This window comes from Limanda limanda, chromosome 5 (assembly GCF_963576545.1).
Source record: "Limanda limanda chromosome 5, fLimLim1.1, whole genome shotgun sequence".
Lineage (NCBI taxonomy): Eukaryota > Metazoa > Chordata > Actinopteri > Pleuronectiformes > Pleuronectidae > Limanda > Limanda limanda.
In genome coordinates, this window is record NC_083640.1 from 22,183,602 (window position 1) to 22,204,890 (window position 21,289).

General features: G+C 42.3%; 3 protein-coding genes across 3 annotated transcripts; 1 reads left to right on the plus strand and 2 right to left on the minus strand.

Moving 5' to 3' along the window:
* Nucleotides 1–514: 514 nt before the first annotated feature.
* LOC133002162 (zinc finger protein 462-like) lies at nt 515–10,330 on the minus strand. Its single transcript, XM_061071924.1, has 9 exons — nt 5,426–10,330; nt 5,045–5,331; nt 4,583–4,701; nt 4,270–4,404; nt 3,911–4,154; nt 3,323–3,465; nt 3,004–3,227; nt 1,345–2,503; nt 515–789 (listed from the first exon to the last, which is right to left on the minus strand). Exons 1-9 carry the CDS (start codon nt 10,328–10,330, stop codon nt 647–649), a joined length of 7,359 nt encoding a protein of 2,452 aa, XP_060927907.1. The 3' UTR covers nt 515–646.
* Nucleotides 10,331–12,054: 1,724 nt separating this feature from the next.
* Nucleotides 12,055–16,001, plus strand: coq2 (coenzyme Q2 4-hydroxybenzoate polyprenyltransferase). The gene is made up of 8 exons (XM_061071809.1): nt 12,055–12,183; nt 12,638–12,992; nt 13,297–13,463; nt 13,574–13,695; nt 13,924–14,009; nt 14,102–14,235; nt 15,289–15,477; nt 15,598–16,001. Exons 2-8 carry the CDS (start codon nt 12,677–12,679, stop codon nt 15,751–15,753), a joined length of 1,170 nt encoding a protein of 389 aa, XP_060927792.1. The 5' UTR covers nt 12,055–12,183; nt 12,638–12,676; the 3' UTR covers nt 15,754–16,001.
* A 948-nt stretch (nt 16,002–16,949) lies between these two features.
* Nucleotides 16,950–19,157, minus strand: mboat4 (membrane bound O-acyltransferase domain containing 4). Its single transcript, XM_061071925.1, has 3 exons — nt 19,036–19,157; nt 18,318–18,542; nt 16,950–17,955 (listed from the first exon to the last, which is right to left on the minus strand). Exons 1-3 carry the CDS (start codon nt 19,155–19,157, stop codon nt 16,950–16,952), a joined length of 1,353 nt encoding a protein of 450 aa, XP_060927908.1.
* Between the last annotated feature and the right edge of the window lie 2,132 nt (nt 19,158–21,289).

A 21,289-nucleotide genomic window follows, 5' to 3' on the forward strand; every position in this document is an offset into this window, starting at 1 on the left:
TACATTAGATGTTAATCACTGGTCTTGGTTGATAGTTGTTTGTCTCGGTGCGTCAGCTCTGTGATGGACTGGTGACCTGCCCAGTTTGTACTTCACCTCTCGCCCCATGTCAACTGGGATTGGCTCCGACCCCTTTACAACCCTAAACAAGATAACCAGATTGACCGGTATTAATAATGGTCTTGAGTTTGACGTGGATGAAGGTATTAAACAATGATGAGGTAAAGTTTATTTGGAACAACAGTTCACAGCATAGAGATATTTTGCAAGTTTTTACAGATGTAACATATTTAATATCTCCTGTCACTTACATGGGGATCTGTGCATGATAGCTATTTATGTGTATCCTGTAATAAGAAGGATTTAACTTTGTCACATTCTCTGGTCACCAACTAATTTCTGAAGTTGTATTTATTGAAGAGGACAAAACAACAAATAAATCCTGCTTATAACAGTTAAAATGATAATGATAATAAAATGTGATCATTAAAAAAGTTTTAAAAAAATCTACAAAACATGAAAAATTAAGGTTAACAAGTTGTTTACAAATACATGGTAAAGGTAGGGGACAGGACAGTCAACACTAACAAAATCAAAAATCCACAGTGGATGCTGAGTCTTGACGTCCGCAACATCATGAAAACGGTTACATTCCATGTCTCATAATGTGACGCTTCAAGTCCGAACCGCTCACAAGGTTTCGTCCACAAAGTTCACAAGTAAAAAGTTTATTTTCTGTGACTGAGGGACGCGGGACTTCAGAAGCTCCGCCTGCCGCTGTGACCCCACCTGAGAAACAAGAGAAACGAGTTAAGACTGGTGTCACAATTGACAATTAATAAAGCACAGTTTTTCGAAAATCATAATTAATGAAACAATTAGTCAGTGTGTCAGAAAACTAAGATTTTCAGGTGGTTAAGATTTCTTTGGGGCGGAGGTTTTTTCTTTTTAACAATGTTCAATTAAATATTGTCCTGGTTTTCGCACAAACTGTTCATACTATCTGGTGACATGATTGGTATTAAGTCTAAATAATCAAAGCCATATAAAAACTGAGGCAAACTTATGAATGAAATCTGCGGTCAAGTGTTTAACGGTATAATATCGAAATAGAAATCTGGATCTTACAGATTTCAATGTGGCTTCATAAAAGGGACTGTATGGGCGATCTATGTTGAGTGCCATTTTAATTTTTACAGGCATTCAACACACAATCTGATATCACCATCCAAAAGTATATAACTCCCATTGTTACATAGTTACACAATCGTTTCAACGTTGTCTGAAAACACAGAGCTTGTGTTGGACTTCACTCGATTTATTGTGATTCATTTCAATTCTTACTTTTTCCCACACGTGGACTGTTGGCCTCCTCCGTCCCGTCGCCCTCCTCATGTTCCCGATCTTTGCATCCGCTCTCGTCATCTTCAGTCATCGCTTCATCGCCTTTGTCCGGCTGCTCGAGCTCATCCTCTTCTTCCTCCTTGCAGCAGTCTTGCGGGTGCGATGTCTCCTTCAGATATTCATTCTCAAGCACTGGCATGTCTCCGTACGGGTCCGATGGCTCCTCAACGTGTTCCTGTTGGCTCACTAGTTCCTCTTTGCAGTTTGTTAATGACAAACCTGAGCTCTCCTCGTTCAGCTGGACACAGACTGGAAGAGGCGTTCGGGAAGGACTTCCACAATTTAAATCCTCCCGAGTCCTGAGGTTATTTCCCTGCATGTGACTTTTCTTTTCCTCTGAATCATATTTAGTTGTCATTTCATGGGCCAAAGACATTTTACACTCCTCGTCCAGCAGCTCACTCAGAACATTATCTAGAACCTTGGTCTCCCTGCTCTGCTCTTTCTTAACCCTCCTCTCGGGCTCTCCCTTGTTGTGCGTCTTGTGGAGGCTGCCGTCCTCATCCAACACCAGGATGTGACGCAGTATTTTATCTTCTGCTCTCGACTCAATGGCTGACTTTCTGTGCTGCAGCGTCCTTAAACTTAACTTGGACTCTTTTTTATCCACCATCTCATCACATGTTGCAGAGTCTCTCTCGGCTGCCTCCTCTCTTTGGCCTGGGGACATTGCGCTGTTGTCCTCACTACCTCTCACTTTGAGTTGGGCTTGGTTCTCATTAGTCTGCCTCTCTCTCTCTGAACCGTCGCTTTCCTCAGACTCTGAGCTGTTTCCTTTGGTGACATTCTGTTCCACTGTAGGTTTGATCGTCTGTTCCCTTGCAGTCTCCTGGTCATGCTTCAGACATGCTTCCTTCAACTGTTCTGTAACTTGCTTCGGAAGGTTATCTTCTGCCGGGTCCGCAACCAGGGTTTCATGTTTTACTTCCTTGCAGCCTGAGACCAACCTGATCTTCACATCCTCTCTCGTGCTGTTGTGCTGCTCGGAGTTTGATAACGGGTCCTCCTTCTCCTCTTCTTCCTCTTCTTCTATCCTACCATCCTGTGCCTCTAGCTGATCAAGGCTGACCTGACCCACAAGCTCATGGTTCCTCTCAACCTGTATAAAAAAAAAAAAAAAAAAAAATCTAACTTACAAAAGAACAAATTAACCTATTTCTACCACATTCACCCTCAAAAACAAAAAGTGCAATTGAAGTAGTGTTGTGAGTGCGACAGACCAAAACATATTTAAGACCTTGTTTGTAATATTTTAAAATATGACTTTTTAAAAGGCCTTTTAGACTTTTTTTAAAGATGGTTTTAAGACCTGTTTCTGAGTGGAGCTCATTTCCCTCATCTGATTAGAGTTACAGCAGCTGGTGTTAAATGAGTCAAATATTCAAACACCAAGAGTTACTAGTTTCATTTATGGTTGAATTTAAAGTAACATTTGGCTTTATACATTTTTGAAACTTTACGTAACAAAACTTTCTTTCATTCAAGCAACAGATTTGCCGACAGGGTCCTGTTCTTCTGAAACAAAGAAGCTGCCTATGTGCCTATATTTATCATTACAGACACAAAGGAATTCCTGCCGCTTCTGAGACAAATCCTCACCTGATGCTTATCGCTCAGGTGCGCCTCTAGGTCGCTCAGCAGAGTGCAGTCGAAGTAGCACAGCCGACACTTGTAGGGTTTGACGTCATCGTGCTTCGTTATGTGCAAGCGCAGGTTCTCAGCACTGCCGCAGGAGAACGTGCATTTGTGACAGCGGAAGACGATGCCCTGCAGGTAGCGGGACAGCTTCGGGCGACGCACCTCTATCGGCACGACACGCTCCTCTGGAAAAGAGAGACAAAAAAAAAAAATGTACTCAATCTGAAATTAGGACTTTAGGGCGTTGGGAATGCTGGATCCTGTCCAGTGTCTACCGTACCACGATGTAGGACGATGTGATCAATCATGTTATTCTTGTTCCTGGTCTGGTAGAGGCAGAGCGGGCAGCGCAGGTCCCTCAGATGAGTCGGCTCGGACTGAAATGTAGAGTGACCGGCCTCCATGTGCATCTCAAGGGTTTTCCTGATAAAAGGAAGAACAACCAGGATCAATACATGATTTGCTATCTGTGTTTTTTCTTTTTTTACAAGAATACTGACTATAATTATTGGATAGAAACATTTGATGACTGCAGTGTTGCCGGGACATGACCTCATTTTTGCTTAGTTATTAAATTGAAGAATATCTTAGATGTCAAACACATCATTGAACAACCAGAGTTTTGTCCGTTACACTAACTCAATCCATTTATCTTTTCCAAATAGATGCACTTTGGATGCAACCAAACTGCCTTGATGGTCTCGTTTGTGGGATGCCTTCTTCCAGGAGATCATATTTCTGCAAGCTCCATTTTTTAAATCAAATTTTGTTGTTTTGTAAAAGTTATGCAGAAAAAAAGAGAAATTACAGGTTTTCCTCAAATGTTTTTTTTACATTAAGACAAATCCTGGTGTTGGCTGTAACTCACTTTGACCAAGTGAAGAACTCACAGTCCTTACACTTGAGGATCTTCTTCCCGTGGCGGTTTAAGTAATGTCGTCGCACACTTGAAACGTGTCCAGTGCTGAAGCTGCAGAGCTCACAGTGGAGCAAACAGCTCTCTGGTAACTTGGTTTCATGCCGCTCGGCTCTGGCTGCACGTCCAGTCTGCGCCATCAAGCTGTAGTGGTTCAGCTGCCGCTGCACATCTGGAGGCTCCAGGTACATCGATCCTGTCACACGACAACAAACCACAGACAGTCAGTGCAGCAACCAAAGCAACACGTGTGTATTTTATATCCATCAGGACAGATATGTGGTTTATATAACATAAGAGGGAGGACTTGCTTTCAGTTATTTCAACTTCTTCGTCAGGTTCGGGCAAATTGCTGTTTTCCTCTGACAATGGAGGAGGATCTTGGTTGTTTCTCTGCGAGTTCTCCTCGTCTTCGTTTTCAGTCTCCACATCATTCATATACACATCTGAACATCCAGCAGCAACACAGACAGGGAAAGAAAGACAAAGCACTAAATGAAATATGTCAGGCAATATATACAAATATCATACATGTCAAACATTTCCGTTGATGCTTTAACTAGTAATTAATTAATACTTCTGTATAAAGCTGTAATTGTAAATTATTTATAAGGGGATTCTCACCTTGATGTTTTCGGATGAAATGACTCCTCCACAGGCCAAAGACGGTCGTCCGAAAGGTACAGAAATTGCAGAGGAACGGTCGGAGGGTCCCAGGTTTGTAAGCAACGTATTCATCTATGCTGTAGAGATTAAAAAGACAAAATCCATACAGTCACTAACATTTCATCAATAGTTCTGGACATAAAGGATATCACATTTGTAAAATGTAAATACTGTACTGTTGAAGAGAATACTAACAATTCTGTGTTAATGAAACTCTTAAAATATTGAATATATTTGATTGTATTAATTACTAATATTAATTACCTCTGTAAAGCCATTGAAATGTGAGTAGTGTGTAATATACATGAGCAGTAATTTTATGTGTAAGCAGATAAAATGAAAGTATTTCTCAATGATGTATCCATTTCATTTACTTTACAAACCTAAAACGGTGACTGACCCACCAAACTTCATTCTTACTTGTGCTTCATTAGTGAGGAAGACAGTTTGTCCAGTTTCCCCATGGCCGCCAGCGCTGCGTGGCTGCGCTGATGTGAGCGCAAACCCCTCAGGGACATGAACGAGCGGCCACACTGTCGGCAGGTGCGTTTGTCCTCCATCGATTCCTCCGGCAGCTCTGGATCCGTGAGTCCTGAAGGCGACGGCAGAGAACCCGTTTGCAGAGTTAACGTCTTCACTGGCGTCACATTCCAGTGAGTCAGGTCCTGCTCGGGTTCGAACATGGGCGGCTCGTCTTGTCGGCAGATCTGAAAATCAAACACATCAACGATCATCAACTTACAAGTGTGTGTGAAAAGATGGCAATGAATGAACAGGCTCATGTGGGCAGAGTTAACCTACTTCATTGGTTGGGGTCTCTGGTGTTGTCGGCATGGCAACTGATGCCCTTGGCTTTGCATCCATCGCTGTTGTCTTCATCGCTGCTTCATGGCGTTCCAGGTGGTGACACAGCTTCCTGATTCCAACTACGTGTTTGCTGCAGTGGTCACACTTGAAGACTCCCGGGTTAACTTTTGTTATTCGCTTTAACACTGTAAAGTCCATTTTAAAGTTGGAGCTGTGAAAGTTGGTGTAGTGGACAATGAGCAGCTGGGATGTGTCAAACAATAACTGTGGACACTTCTTACAATGAACACTTTCTTCAGATGGAACTTTGGGCATGAGGTGTTTACGCTTGTTATACCTCTCCAGCTGCTTGGATATGCTCAATCCATCCATCTTGTGCATGTTTTTGTAGTGACAGTGCAGGTACTTTCTACATATTCCTGCGTAGGAACACAAGTCACACTCGTACAGCATTTCCTTGTTTTGCAAGGACACGTGAAGGCTTTCAGGAGAGACTAGCTGTTGATCGTGTTCAGGTTTTATGGTACTCACTGGGGATGATTCGATTTTTAAAGAGGAATCCTCTGATGTTGAGCCCCCTGAGCTGTGATCAGGCTGTTTTTCAGTTTCAGTCTCAACTGAAGGTTCAGAAGCTGCGGGTTGGGCCTGCCCGTGGCTCATCTCACGATGGACCTCCAGTTGTGACAACGATGCATAAATCAGTGGACATCTCTTACACATGAACCCTTTATGCTTTGAACCTTTTCCCGTCCAACTATGGACCAGTTGGCTTTCGAGAATTGTGTCCGTTTGAAGTCTGTCTGCTCTGACTACGAGAGTAGGATGCATCATTTGGCAGTGAGTGAGCGTTCCATGGTAGCTAGAGTTCACATAGGGACAGGCCGGACACTTAAACACTATAATCTTTCCGTCTTCTCTTGTTGCGCTAGACTCAGACGTGTTCTCAGGTTGCTGAGTTGAAGGGCAGTCAGGGGACTTTAGCGCTTTGACCTGCTGGTACACTGGTGCAAAGTATTTTGAGAGGGAATGCTTTCCATGTTTATTTGTATAATGGCGTGCAAGATGTCTTTTTGCGGAGTACAACTTCGGACACAAGGCACACTTGAATACAAAATCCTGTCTATAGGAGGAATGCCTGTGGTTCAAACGCGTGTGGCGAGCGATCCCAATTTTTGTGCTGCACTTATAACTGCAGACCTGGCACTTAATCACTGGATACTTTTTCTTCTGCAGGACAGAAGCTTTTGACACTGATCCTAGAGAGCTGTAGGTGTGAGGTTGGTGTCGTTTCCTTGCAGCTGACGGTTTGAGCACGGTGTTCGGATCAGTCTGATTATGCTCTGTCTCACAGTGCTTGTTCAGCTTCTTCAGAGTTGCACTGATTTGAGGGCAAGTTTCACAAATGTAGCCGCTGAATCTTTTAGTGTCATCCGAACCTTTTTTAGTCAAAGACTGGTTCCAGCTGCGTAGATGCATTTCATCCATGAAATGACTGTCTGCACTGGACTCAGAGTCAGGATGGCTTGTCTGGCAGTGAGTTATAACTCCATGATAGCTGGCGTTGATGTAAGGACAGTGCGGACATTTGAAGACATGCACGTGTGCTGTCCCATCAATTTGAGCGTCTGGGTGTTTCATTCCACTGTGAGTGTTGAGACCGTGCCAGGTACTAAACCATGCAGTGCAATGTTTGCACTTGAACCAGTTGGAACAATCTGCAGCTTCATCAGATGAGTCGGGTGAGTCGCTGCGTCCAAGAGGAACTTGGTAGCTGTCAAAGGATTCTGGGATTTCTGTGTGGTCGTCCGCAATCTGGGGACTTGACTTCTTGCTGGCGATGATTTTCAGGACGGGGCTGTTGTCTTTCACGGACCAGGGATGCACAGCAGAACAGTGGCTTGTGATACTTGATATTGAGTTTCCTATAAATGAGCACGCTTTGCACGAAAACCTCTTAGTCTCACTTTGTCCAGCTCTCCCATCACCGGTGTGGGTCTTTTTATGCTTTTCTTTCCGTTTAGGAATAAATGAATCGGGGCCGACATACAATCTGGTGGAAACGTACTCGAGACTGGCTTTACGATTTGGGTGTTGTTGCTGGATGTGCTGAAACACTACTGCTGCACTCTTGTGAAAGAAAACACACCTGTCGCAGTGATAACCCGACTCCAACATCCCTTGTCTATAACACACTCTTAAAATATCAGTTATGCTGCGATTTGTCTTGTGAACTTTCAACATGTGCCTCCTCAGCAGACTCACGGTCTGACAGCTGTACGTGCATCTGTAGCACTTAAGGGTCCTCTGAGTCTGTGGGGCCGACACCGAGGCCGACGAGCACTTAGCCAGTGTTTTTACTTTTTTCTTTTTAGTCACTTTTTCCTGACTATCTTCTCGGCTTGCAGACGTTTCCGGGTGCGACTCCTCCTCCATCTGCTTGAAAAGCGTAGAAGTGTATTGCAGGATTTGGTGGTTCTTAATCTTAAACCCAGGATGTCTGCTCATGTAATGCCTCAATACTTGGGTGGCGGAATTATGTCTGTAGTTGCAAAAGTGGCAGAAAAAACAGTCCATGTCGCCTTCATTCATGAGCGGGAGAGGTAGACGAAAAGATGAGGAGTCCTTCCTCTGAGACCTTTTGATATCAGCACGAATCAGAGCTGTGTGTTTAATTATAGGTTCATGCCTTGCAGACAGGTCCGTGTGAACCTTGGTTTGATGGCTCATAATTCCCTTTAAACTGACATTTGCAGAGTTGCACACTTGGCAGTAAAACAAGTCATCTACACGTTCATAGGGATTAACCGTCTTGGAGGTAGTTTCTTCATTCCGACGTTTTCTTTCCTTCCACCCCTCGACTCTTTCACTAGATTTAGAATGAGGGGACTCAGCACCCGTTGAGGTCTCGGCTTCACTTTGCAGTTTCTTTTTTTGCAACTTGTTGTTATACCACCAGACCTCCTCAGTGCCCGTTAGTCCGTGCTCAACGTGTTTCATGTTATGATGAGCAACGACGCTTCTGATGTTGGTATTTGAAAAGGTGCAGAACTGGCAGTAAAACGTTTTATCGAGTGAGCTGGAGGATGAGCAGTCGATTCCAGAGGACAGCTCCCTGTTCCATTTGCTAAGGGGTCTCTTTGTTATCTTTGCGTCTGCTTCAGTCTTCACTTTCTCTATTTTGGGAGACTCAGAATGAGTCTTAGAAGTGTCTGTTGTGTTCTTCGGAGACGTTAAAGGCGATGAAAACTTCTCCTGCGACACCTCAGCTTTGCTTTTTTCCGTTTCCGGGGAACCGGAGGCGTCTCTTTGAGGCACAGAGTTCTCCATTACATTCGATGAACTCTCAGCTGTCGCCTGGGATGATGTTTGCGATGAGACAGAAGCCGACTGTTTGATTTTGTTGATTGTGACCATTTCGTCTGGATGTTTTTTCTGGTAGTGGACATGCATACCGACCGCTGACTTATGACTAAATATACAGCTGCTGCAATGATACAAAACCACATCCTCTCTACTGGAGGTGGTGTGTAGGGGCGAAGGGGCACTTTTGATTTCTTCAGGTTGTGCATCTGCGTTCTTTGGAGAAATCCCCCCCGATGTTTCTGGGCTGTGCGTTTTCCTGCACGTGTTCAACTCTGACGATCCCTCTTGGCTCACGGGCGCTGTATATTTGCAGTACAACAGGGAATCATCCGCTTTATGTGTCGGGTGCTCCTCTTTGTAATGTTCCGTCAGGGCTTTCAATTCATTGCTGATGAACTTACACACAAAACATTTGTAAACCAGCTCACATGAATGCATCATGAATACTTTGGGGGCGTCTGGATGTTTTTCAGTGTAGTGTCCCTGGAGTTGGGCTTCCGCTAAAAACTCAATGGGACACTCCAGGCAGCGGAAGGTGACGCTCTGGTCACTGGGATCCTGAATGTACGTGGCGCTGCATCTGATGTAAGGGTGGTCGTTCTGGTAGTGGAAGGACATGAGTCTGATGACAGCATCACTGTAGTCACAGTGTTTACAAAAATAAGTGTTTGGGATTTCCACGTCTCTATTGCGGAGCTTAACCTTCTTTTCTTGTTCATCGTCGCTTATTTCAAAAGAAAAGTCAGTGCTGCCCGGCGGTGGTTTACTTGCGTCCTCGTTCCCTGGGAGTTCTGTCTCCTCCTCGTCCGTCTTAGTTTTTTTAGCCAGTTGACTCTCCCAGCGTCCCCGGCTGCTCCTCTTCCTGCTGTTTTCATAAACTGGGTCATTGGATTGTCCCTTGGGCTTGTGAGATCTCAGCTCGGATATTAAGAAGTGATTATCTACCATACAGTTATTCGAAGGGGCGCAAGTCATATCGATGGCGGACATTGCGGTGACTTTAAACACACCGCTGCTGTTTGGGCTGAGGTCTGAGGGAGACTGTTGCAGGAGCAGGGTTCCTGTGGCGCTGCTGCTCAGGGACACCGGGCTCTCGGCTGACTTCACCGAGGGCGGTCGAGGTTGTGCCGTTAAGAATTTAGTGATCGTTTGCATCTGCAGCGGCCCCTTGTACGTTTTCAGATCCTTCGACGAGTTAAGCATGCATGGAGATTTTGAGGTAGACATGACTGCTCCTATTCCACTCTCATGGCTTCCGGGAACAATAGGATTCCCTGTCTGATTTTGCTTCTCCGGCTTCTTACCACACTGTTTCTCATGGTCGTTTAACTCATCCTGGCTACGAGCAATAAAACCACAACTGTGACATAAAGTAATACTTTCCGCCCTGTTGCTTTCGGCGTCGTCCTCGTCAGACTGTCCATGCTCAAGGCTCACGTGCTGAAACAGGGAGACCTTGGAGGGGAAGACGAGCGAGCAGTCACTGCAGCAGAAGGACTTGACGGAGGACTCTTCAGAGACGGGCTGCCTGGGCATCGTGTGGCCAGGGATGGCAAAGTGCATGGACTCTGAGGGGGGGCAGAAGACAACATCAAATACTCCATTTGAAGTTTTTCCTCACCCTTGCTGAGGGTTAAGGACAGAGGATGTCACATCATGTTAAAGCCCTATGAGATAAATTGTGATTTGTGAATATGGGCTAAACAAATACAATTTGATTGATTTTATCTAAATCACTGCACTGAGTCGACACTTTAACACCAAAGCTGACAGTGATAAATACCTTTTTGCATCGTGCATCCCTCCTACAGCCAGATCATTATCTACAATCAGACAACAGCTGTGTTGCTCCTGCTGTTTAAATAACACGTTTGTTTACTGAATGTTAAAAAAACGTAGTTTATGCAGATGCTTGCAGGGGTGAAGCCCTAACAATGAGAAATGCACATTTCTTTTCAAGTATTTCAGTAAATTCCAATGAACAACAGCAACAACTATGAGGAAAACCACTGAAGACGTCGGGAACTTAAAGGTAGTGAAAGTTCAACAGGAAACCAACAGGAGTGGAGACTAAAAACGACACAACCCAGTGAAAACACAACAGACACACAACTCACCGCTGCTACACACCGTGCCTCCTCACGCAGACGGACACACACAGGCGGGGGTTTATGATGGGATTTTTACAGGCGGTGATGTGGGAAACATGAAGACACCGCACGTTTCCGCCATTTTTCCCGCGACTAGCGCTCTCCCCGCTTCCGGTGCTGCAGCAAATCCTCAGTGTCCTGCAACTGCACTTCCGCCCGCTCTTCAAAATAAAACAAGAGGCAGGCGCTTGCAAAGGGCTGGGCATTGTGAAATAAAAAACATAAAAATTTGAATTGAACTGTTGGAGAAAAAAGTTTCAGTTCATTCTAACCATGAATTTAAACTAATGATTTAGAGTATTTCATAAAAACAACAAAACAATTTGCATAAATACAAACCTATCTCATTATGTAATTAAATCAAAAGGGTAAATCGAAAGTATAATATCCTCCTGATATCATGTTGATTAGCATTACTTGATTAATGAAGCAGTTGATGTATTAAACAACATTGTAGATATATATTATTTATATATATGAAAAACACGCTTACATTAATTGTGAAATCAGAGGAAGCTTTAACCGGAAGTTCCCACCTTTGAGAATACTTTCTGTTTCCATTTATCAAATCCTGAAAAAATCCCATTCATTCACATTGTTAGACTAATGAAGATTAATTTGTTAAAAAAATAACGGTAAGTTTGTTTAATACAATAGTATAAAATCAAGGCAATATTAATACTGAGCCAAACAAATTGATCGTGAACGTACTGTTTATTCAGATATGTGTTTAGTGGTCATCAATAATCTTATTTTTCTTCTATTTTGAAGATTCTTTGGTTCTTTTCATGATAATATTTGGTCAGAATTATCACAATGAGGATTATTATTATTATTATTATTATTAAGACACGAAATCAAAGTAAATTTGAATAATATAAATCAAATAGACTCTTTCCCAAAAGTTTGCATATTACCAAATGTGACAAGATGTCTGTGGAGAAAATACTGACCAAGTAGCACAACAGGAAATTTATAATAATCCACATTTATAAGTTTAAATTAAGAGAAGATGCTGTTTTCTACATATTGATTTAAAACACCCTCTCTGCTGTCATTGGTTCCGGGTGCGAACGTTGTTTCGCCCGGAACAATAGCGGACGTACGATAACAGGAAATCAAGGCAGTAGACTGTCGCCTCGAAAAAACTCCTTATTTTAGTGGTTTAAAAAAACACCATTAAACTCAAATAGAATAAGAAGGAGAGGGTAAAATATTGTGTCTTCTGTAACCGTCACTGTAAGTTTATTTCATTTAACTTTTGTTTCTGTCTCAGGCGTGTTAAAGAGTTCATTTCACCTACAATGTGAAGTACATGGTTATTATTATATACGAGCATGTGCATTTTATAACCGCTCGTGTAACAACGATCATATTGATTAACACACACACACACACACACACACACACACACACACACACACACACACACACACACACACACACATACACACACACACACACACACACACACACAACTCTCTTCTGACACACGAACACCTCAGTCTTTGTGCGGTGGACTCAGTGCAACACAAAAGAATTCATGTTCAAGCAAATCATTAAACAAAGCCACCATTGTGTGTGTGTGTGTGTGTGTGTGTGTGTGTGTGTGTGTGTGTGTGTGTGTGTGTGTGTGTGTGTGTGTGTGTGTGTGTGTGTGTGTGTGTGTGTGTGTGTGTGGGTGTGTGTTCAGGGCTGTGGGGTAATGTCAGAGTGACCTCAGGGACTCACCATGCTGCAAGCCAAGCTGACTGCTTGCTTCCTGAGGAGGATTCCCCACGGAGCCTGCTCCCCCTGTCTGTCCCCTCTGTCAGACCGCTTCCTGCACGAGGAGGCAACAATCAGGACCCAACATGGACTCCACTCACGTCCCAGCGTGTTCGGAAGAGTGCTTTACAGCCAGGGTGCGATCCGTCCATCGGTCAGACTGCGTGAAGCTCAGCACGCTGGGAGGAGATCCTTCAGCCTGTCAGCTGCTGCCATTGTGGATTCAGCTCCAGCTCCTGTCCAGCCTTACCTGCGGCTGATGAGGATCGACAAACCCATTGGTTTGTACATTCAGGGTTTATGAAAGTTTCAGCTGAAATCACTGCTGTTTTAGGCAGTAAAATGAGGGTATGTTTGAAAACAATGCCTTGAATAGTCTTTATTTACCAACTGCTCTTTAACTATGGTATAACTGTGCTATATTGATTCTGTCAGCTATACAAGGGTTCATGTGCAATCCATTCACTGCACGTATTCTCCCCCTGCACTTATTTTTCTTGTTGTCACACTGTATATTTTAAATTCACAGCAGTAATGTTTTCTCAAGTTTAAATCCCCTAAGTGTGTTGTCTGTTTGTGTTGTAGGAACATGGCTGCTGTACCTCCCGTGCACGTGGAGCATTGCTCTGGCTGCTGACCCCGGATGCCTTCCACATCTGGGCATGCTCACTCTGTTTGGTGCAGGCGCTCTGCTAATGAGAGGAGCCGGCTGCACCATCAACGACATGTGGGATAAAGACTTTGACACAAAGGTTTAAAACATTGACATATAATGATTGTGTTGTGAAAGGTGCTCCATAAATGAAGTTGTTATTATAATTATTGTTGTTATGGTGACTATTATTGATGTTTTTTTGTGCAGGTGTCCAGGACAGCCACGCGACCCATTGCCTCTGGGGCAGTTTCTCGAATGCAGGCACTGGTCTTCTTGGGAGGGCAGCTCTCTCTTGCACTCGGGGTTCTGTTGTGTCTCAACAACTACAGGTCAGTGTGTTATTAGAAATAATCTGTTGAGCTTTAATTTTAGTTTATGTGCGATACAAAAGATTGTGTAGGTCAGACAAAGACAGTCTTTGTGCCGTCTTGTAGTCGATATATCAGTAAACATTTATAGATGTTTGTTAGATTACAAAGAGTTAGTTGTTGCTTCGTTGTTATATAAGTAAAGGTTTGACACTGTTTGACTGAAGGCTTTCATAATGCTCCTCACAGCATCGCTCTGGGCGCTGCTTCATTATCTCTTGTTGTCTCCTACCCACTGATGAAGAGGATCACGTACTGGCCACAGTTTGTGTTAGGTAATTGTCGTCCTGTTCTAAACGCTGCAAGATTATTCGACAGTTTCTTACTTCTTAAGTCAACACCTCCTCCTTCTTGTCCTTCTCTTCAGGCCTCACCATTAACTGGGGGGCGCTGCTCGGCTGGTCTGCTGTTCAAGGCTCCTGTGATTGGTCCGTGTGCCTCCCGCTGTATTTCTCAGGATTGATGTGGACACTGATCTACGACACCATATATGCACATCAGGTGAAGCTGAGGATCTCTGTAGTTCTTATTTGTGCTTTATATAAACATATTTGCCATTAAGTTTGTTAGCAGCTCACATTTCGTTCACTTTTTTTTTTTTTTACACATCTTTTTATTAGTTTATTCGTTCACATACAGCAATAATTCACACATACAGTGTATACAAAAATTCTTAGAGGTAGAAAATAGCGGTAGGATGTCCTACACGATGTATGATGATAACATCAATGTGCTTAAACTGAGCCAGAACAGCTTCTATGAACCACAATTAACCCTTGACCCTTCCCACCCACTGACAAGAAAAAAGTAAAATAATTGCATAATTAAACCATTACATACTTTACATTACATAAAAAAAAAAAAAAAAATTAGTTATTGAGATAATAGAGAGTAGTAAATAGTACGAAGTTGAGGGGGGGGGGCATCTAGTCACTTTCTGGGTGAATAGTAGTTCTGTTTAAGTACTCTAAGAAAGGCTGCCACGTTTTGTTTAAAGCGTTATCAGAACCTGCAAGAGAGAATCTAACCTTCTCAAGTTTGATATGTGTGAGAACCTCCCTAAGCCAGCTATTGTGTGAAGGTGGAGTAACTGTAGTAAATGTATCTTAATCTTAACTTGTTTCCATTTAAACTAAATAAGGCGTCTGGCCAATAGAGTAGTGAAGGCCAGTACCCGGCGTTTCGATGCAGGGAGACAAAGTGTCATAAATGGAGGCAGGCCAAACAGGGCCGTGTAAGGCTCAGGGTTGAGATCCACTTCAAGCACTGTTGCAAGTGTATCAAAAATTTGGCACCAAAAGCTGGTGAGGTTCGAACAGGACCAAAACATATGTGTGTGATTAGCAGGCGACTGCTTACATCTCTCGTTCACTTTTAAACCATCGAGTCACTGATTTGAACCAACCTTGTTGAAATGTTGTTTTCTATTATTTATGAGGGAGAATTTATCTGGGGAATTATAGGTTCCTGTTTTTTGCTGTTCTGACAGTCGCTCTCAAAGTAGAATCATATTGATTGAGACTGAGCTCCATCTGTTCTGTATTCAATAACCAGGATAAGGAAGACGACATCAAGGTAGGAGTCAAATCTACTGCGCTGAGGTTCCAGGAGCAAACCAAACCTTGGCTAAGTGGCTTCACAGTGGCCATGCTGTCAGGACTGGTTGTAGCTGGTGTCAATGCTGAACAGACTCTCCCTTACTATGCTGCACTGTCCGCAGTGGCCGTCCACCTAACACACCAGGTGAGGAACTTGATGTTGTGCAACACATAATTATTATTGGTTTTATGGAAACATAAACATGACCCTTTTCTTTTTTATGGTCCTAACCAAACATCCCATGTTGACTATTCTCTCCTTTAGATTTACACAGTGCACATCAACAAACCAGAGGACTGCTGGAAGAAATTTGTCTCAAACAGAAACCTCGGACTGTTGTTATTTTTAGGGATTGTTGCTGGAAATCTATGGAAAGAAAGAAGAGAGACTTTGCTGCAAAATGAAGATACGCTCAGATAAGTGACAATCAATGCATAGTATATTTAATTTAATTTACAGTACATCATATACAGAACTTCATCACTGCAGTCTTTTTATATTTTTTACAAAGCTCCATGAATGATTAAAAGAGGTTCTATAAGCTTAAATCACACAGTAAAGATCTTCCTCATGAAATGTAATTTATTGTTGTTGACCTTTATCACTCGTATAACTATGAACGATCAGTTGTTGTTCACAAAAATCCAAATAAACGCCTTAAACCTGCATTCATTTTTGACCACCAGGGAGCAGTATGATTCACCTTACAAATGTTCTGCAAGTCTCTGGTTTAACAACAGTCTCAGCTTGTTTTTATGAGGCTGTGGAAAGAATTCTCTCATCCTCACAATCTGCTGAAAGTGCAGGCTACAGAACCGAACCCTAACCCGAACCACATGGCGATCGAGGCGGAAAGCAGCACACATGTGCAGGGCAGAGTGCACTTCTCATGTTTACTACTCTACGCTGCTCTTGCTAATTATTTCAGTGACAGTATAAAAATATCACTTTAAGCAAGTTTAAAGTAGAAAAGTCTACTTTAATTTACGTAGACAGAGACTGATTCATATTTTAAATATTATAACTTTCACCCCTGAAATCACGTTCACTTAGCAGAAGTGATGTCTGAGACATTGCAATAAAGTTTGACTTCCAAAGATTGCCATTACCTTTTTTTATTGGTCATAAAACCATTTCATCATGCATTTCACATATTACATAGATTCTTCAGCAGAACATATGTAGCAGTACATATTTTCTTCACCTCTTGCTGTTGCTCCCCCCCCTTAACCCCCACAGTTCAGTCATCAGTGTTATGCTCCAGAGTCATTGATGCTTCCAGTTCACCCTGTACTTCCCCTCATTTGCTCCCTTACCAGTTTCCCCACACCACATTCAAATGTCTGTGGCTACCGTCTATCAATAGAGAAATAATTTCTGAAAAAATATGTATGTATATATATATATATATATCATTGTAATGTTGTCACTTATCCCCAGGGAAGAAAGCGCAACATGACAAGTGAAAACAGAAAATGAACAAGAACAAGAACAAACTAAGTTCAAAGTATCAACAGCACAAACGACAACAAAGAGCAGACATGCAACAATACAATGAAGTTGGACAACTACAGGATCCTTAGATTGAGAGTAACATAATAATCTATTCATGGATTTTAATGAACAAACAAGCTTTTCATATTGTAGTAGAGCTGTACAGTAATATGCACAGGTATGTGCATATGGGGGTTTGTTAACAAGATAACAAGTAGAATCATGTTACAAAGAGGAAAGAGACCCACAAATGAAGCTGACAAAAGCCTCAGGCCGGACATATTTCTTAATTCTACAGCAATAACCACACATGTGATGATCATTTGCGTGTTTATCCAGCTTAGACACGCATACAGCAGCCTCCTCCATGTTGAGGAAAGCTTTGGCTGTAGGAACCTGTGTATGTAGTAGTCTGCTTCCACCGCTGACGCCCAAGTCAAGAACCCCACAAATTGACCCAAGTGCAAACCGTGCCACCAAATAGAAAAAACGAAAGTCATGAACAAAGGGAAATGTTTGCTTCTCATATAAACCATTCTTCGCAGCCACAAAGCCGTTGTGGCGTTCCATCGACGAGCGAATTCTGACATGCGGCTCGACGCCTCAGTGGTCCAGAAATCTCCATCAGATAAGCCGCTCCAATCTTGGGAGTCTCCGGATGAATTTTTGCAATTTCCAAACCCAGCTGCATTATTGAGACATTCACTGATCTTCCAATGAGCGTAATACCGAAGCCTCAAAACCAGTGCGAGGGCCCAAACCCATATGATGCCACGAATAGAAGCAGAACTACTGGGATCATAGATGTTTTGTTTTAGAAAGTGGACAAGACAAAACCTTACCAACTCCAACAATAGCACCTGCACCAACTTTAAGAATACCACACTCAGTGGACTGGGTGAGGGGCCGAGGCCGACTCCCTCCATGTGGGACACGAACTGTCTGTAGGAGCCCAGCGGGCCGCCCAGCAGCGTGGTGACACTGAGGAAGTAGCTGACGAGAGGGAGAGGCCGGACACAACTCGTCTTTTTGGACGATGCATTATCAAGATGTTTCTCCTGAAGGTACATGGACACTGAGGTGATTCTCTGAGTGAGCAGCATCAAAGAGGACACCGCCAAAAACAACCTGGAAGTACAAGAGGTATTTAAAAACATTTTAAAGACATGTGACCTCTACGTTTGCTCTGGAGCTTTGGATCACATGAGTCATAGGATGAGCTAATTGAAAGCAGTGTGTTAGTGTTAGTGTTCATGTGATGAAGGAGAATATCCGCCAATGGTAAAATAAATTGTGATATTTGTTTGTTTTTTGTCTTTCCACAAGATTCATTGACAATAAAAAAAATAATACAGAACCAACTTTTGTCTTTTAAATGCATTTATAATTATCCAGACCAACACTTTTATTATTGTTATTTAGTATTCGTGACAGATGCTAGATCAGATGGCAAAAACGTGAACAAACCAGTTTAACCAGTAGATAAATACCTCACGCTGACAGGCTCATGCAGGTAATACTCGCGGTACTGTATAAGCAGGTGCCAGAAGGTCTGCCAGAGCATCTGGATACCGAACGCCCAGATGTGGATGTTGCTGGGATCCACACAGCCAATGAGCAGAATAAAGACACAGGTGGAGGCGAACAGAAGAACGCTGTAGATCCCCATCGTGGCGACTGCCAGGACACATCCTCCAACTGCAACAAAGACGTACCTGAGGACACGAAGACAACAGAAAGTGGCTCACGAGATGCTGATTCGTCAATCATATCACATCAGTATGGTCCTGAGAAAAGTAGATATATTTGAAGAGCACATTTAAAAAAGAACAGACATTTCACAATAATAGAATACAACCAAATAAATATCAGTAAATGTACAAACTGTTGGCAGCACTTGATTCCCTCTGAAAATACTGTGGTTCTGTTATTGCCTTGGGTTCCATTCAACATAATTATACAAGGACTCATTCACAAATCAAACTTATTGAACCTTTTAAAAAAATGTTATCCAAATATATATCACACAATGTGTTGATCGTAATGTGTGATCTATAATTATAGTTGAAAAAGGCGCGCAGAATAAAATTCTTCATCTTATACTGATTAATTACCTTTAAAAATGTTGTTTCAATTATAATATAATATTTAAATAAATTAATAATTTAGAAATAAACACAAGAAATAATTGTATTTGTGATCACCTACCTGTACCTCAGGGACAGATATCCACGTTCAGCAAAAAAATAAAACAAAAATGCAAAAGGCAGTGAAAAACATTGCTGCAGTAAAAACTGATGTTGTACCATCAGGCGGCTGATTGGACCCATATCTGAAAATATGTTGAATATCACCGGCTAAAGAACAAACTGAATGGAGGGGTATGGTGCTGATAGTCTAAATAAAGAGGTAAAATAATTGATTTACCTGGACGACTGTGTTTTCCATTCCATCTTTGTGTTGCATTCAAGTTAATGGTTTGTTTGCCATCATCACACAAGCCTGATAACGATTATTCCCTTTTGTTTAACGTTATCAGTACGAGGAAGCTTTTTGTGAATTCATATTTCATAAAATGTGGCAACTAAAACATGTCTGATTCTCGTGCCGTCTTCATGTTTATTAGTCCGTCTCACATATTATTTTAAATCCAGTATTGTGGAGGATTTACAGTATGTGTTGAAAATGACCAATAATAATGTACCTTCACTAAAATCTACTACTCAAGTACTTTTGAGATCTACTTAATGCTGTAACTGCATTTTAGTGGAAGATAATGTGTGTTCCTACTGCACAGCATTTGGGCTTTTTGATCGATCACAGTGCATCTTATTTGAGAGGCTGGGAATTGTCTTAAATGGAAAATGTTTATGTATAATAATAACAAGCTGGCTTGTTATTATTATACATAAACTGTCTTGAATTGTCTTAAATGTTTCCATTTAAGACAATTCCCAGCCTCTCAAATAAGATGCACTGTGATCGATCAAAAAGCCCAAATTACTTGTAAAAATAAAGTAAGCAATCAATAGGAGAATAAGGTTTCACCTTATTTGACAGCAGACTGTTTCATGTCTGTGGGTTCAGCAGGATATTTTGAGCTGCCTGCCCTCATTTTAATTACATGTCAAAGGTGAGCAGGCCGACCTCTTAGGTAATGAGCTCGAGGCAAGTGTATTTACTTATAGAATATATACTGATGTTTATCCCAAAAGGTCTATGGGGATAAACATGTTTTGCTCCTGACCTGATTGCATCACGACCGACTCATGTTTTAAATTGCTGCTGCGAAGCAACAACTGCCAACTGCAAATCACGTCTCAAGTTACAGACGAAACAAACTCCTAGACAGAGGAATGGCTGACAACACAATAACAGATGCTTTATTCTGTTGTCGGAAATTATGAGTCATGAACATGGGTACAGACGGCCCACCGGCTCTAAATGACAAATACTGAGACAATACATATCAGGGCTGATGTTAGTTTGCATAACTGGGTATTAATTCTACATATTAATAATATAAACCATACAGGGTTAGAATGGAGTGTTTTAAGCTTAATTTTTATGAAATCATCACAGTGGTATGTTTAAGATATTGCTATGGGTGTTAAGGTTTGGGTTTAATATCATGAGTGACAGGAATTATCCGCGTATTTACCTTATTTGACCTAATTCCCACGTGTTTCTCAGATACTTTCAAGCAACAAGTTAGGATGATGTGTCTTTATTGATTTTCTGTAGATTTCTCAATAAGTTGAATCATTTTCCTCTGAATGTGTGTAAAAACATAATATTTTATCTTGGTTCCTTTCTTTGCTATAATCAATGCTTATATTTCTGTATATTCCCTAACAGAGATTATCTGTTTCAACTTGTCATCCAATGTGTGGTAAACACATACTTTGTCAGCGACTACATCTTCAGTTCTATTTCTTATGACTACAATCTTTGCACATCTGGATTTGTTTTTTTCTTCTTCCCTGCCCATCCTCTCAAGACAGGCCTCTCTCTGGGCCAATCAGAGAAATTCACAGTCTTGCCCAAAAGGCATTCCTGAGTTCCTTGTGACCCATAGCGCTGCCACATGGCCTCCGTCCCTGGATTCACAGCTACCTTGGAGCCACTTCTGCTTCGTCAGTGGTCATCTCGAATGCCCTTTGCCTCGTGACACCTGCTACGGCCCCGTGGGTCCCAAGGAGGGACTGGCCTGCAAACCCCCTGCACCTCCTCTCAACCGGTTTAAACCTGTTCCTCAGGCATAAGCTGACCATACTAGAGTTCTAGAAATTGATCTGCTTGCAAACTTCCAGGACAGGCATCCTGTCTGGCCTCAGTGTTGTTGCGGCATCAGTTTCTGGGAACTTCCTCCCCAGGTCAGCAGTAAGGTCACAGCAGTCTCATGCTGCTGCCTGCAGGCCAGAGAAGGTGGTTCTGGCAGCTGATGTTCGTTTCTCAGTCT

Coding starts and splice junctions, on each gene's coding strand:
- LOC133002162 (XM_061071924.1), bottom strand. CDS start 10,330: ATGCCCAGGCAGCCCGTCTCTGAAGAGTCCTCCGTCAAGTCCTTCTGC. Junction 3,228..3,322: donor TCACATCGTCCTACATCGTG/GTACGGTAGACA, acceptor TCTCTTTTCCAG/AGGAGCGTGTCGTGCCGATA. Junction 2,504..3,003: donor ACCTGAGCGATAAGCATCAG/GTGAGGATTTGT, acceptor TTTTTTATACAG/GTTGAGAGGAACCATGAGCT.
- coq2 (XM_061071809.1), top strand. CDS start 12,677: ATGCTGCAAGCCAAGCTGACTGCTTGCTTCCTGAGGAGGATTCCCCAC. Junction 14,010..14,101: donor CTGGCCACAGTTTGTGTTAG/GTAATTGTCGTC, acceptor CCTTCTCTTCAG/GCCTCACCATTAACTGGGGG. Junction 15,478..15,597: donor CCGTCCACCTAACACACCAG/GTGAGGAACTTG, acceptor TCTCTCCTTTAG/ATTTACACAGTGCACATCAA.
- mboat4 (XM_061071925.1), bottom strand. CDS start 19,157: ATGGGTCCAATCAGCCGCCTGATGGTACAACATCAGTTTTTACTGCAG. Junction 18,543..19,035: donor TATCTGTCCCTGAGGTACAG/GTAGGTGATCAC, acceptor TCGTGTCCTCAG/GTACGTCTTTGTTGCAGTTG. Junction 17,956..18,317: donor CATGAGCCTGTCAGCGTGAG/GTATTTATCTAC, acceptor TTGTACTTCCAG/GTTGTTTTTGGCGGTGTCCT.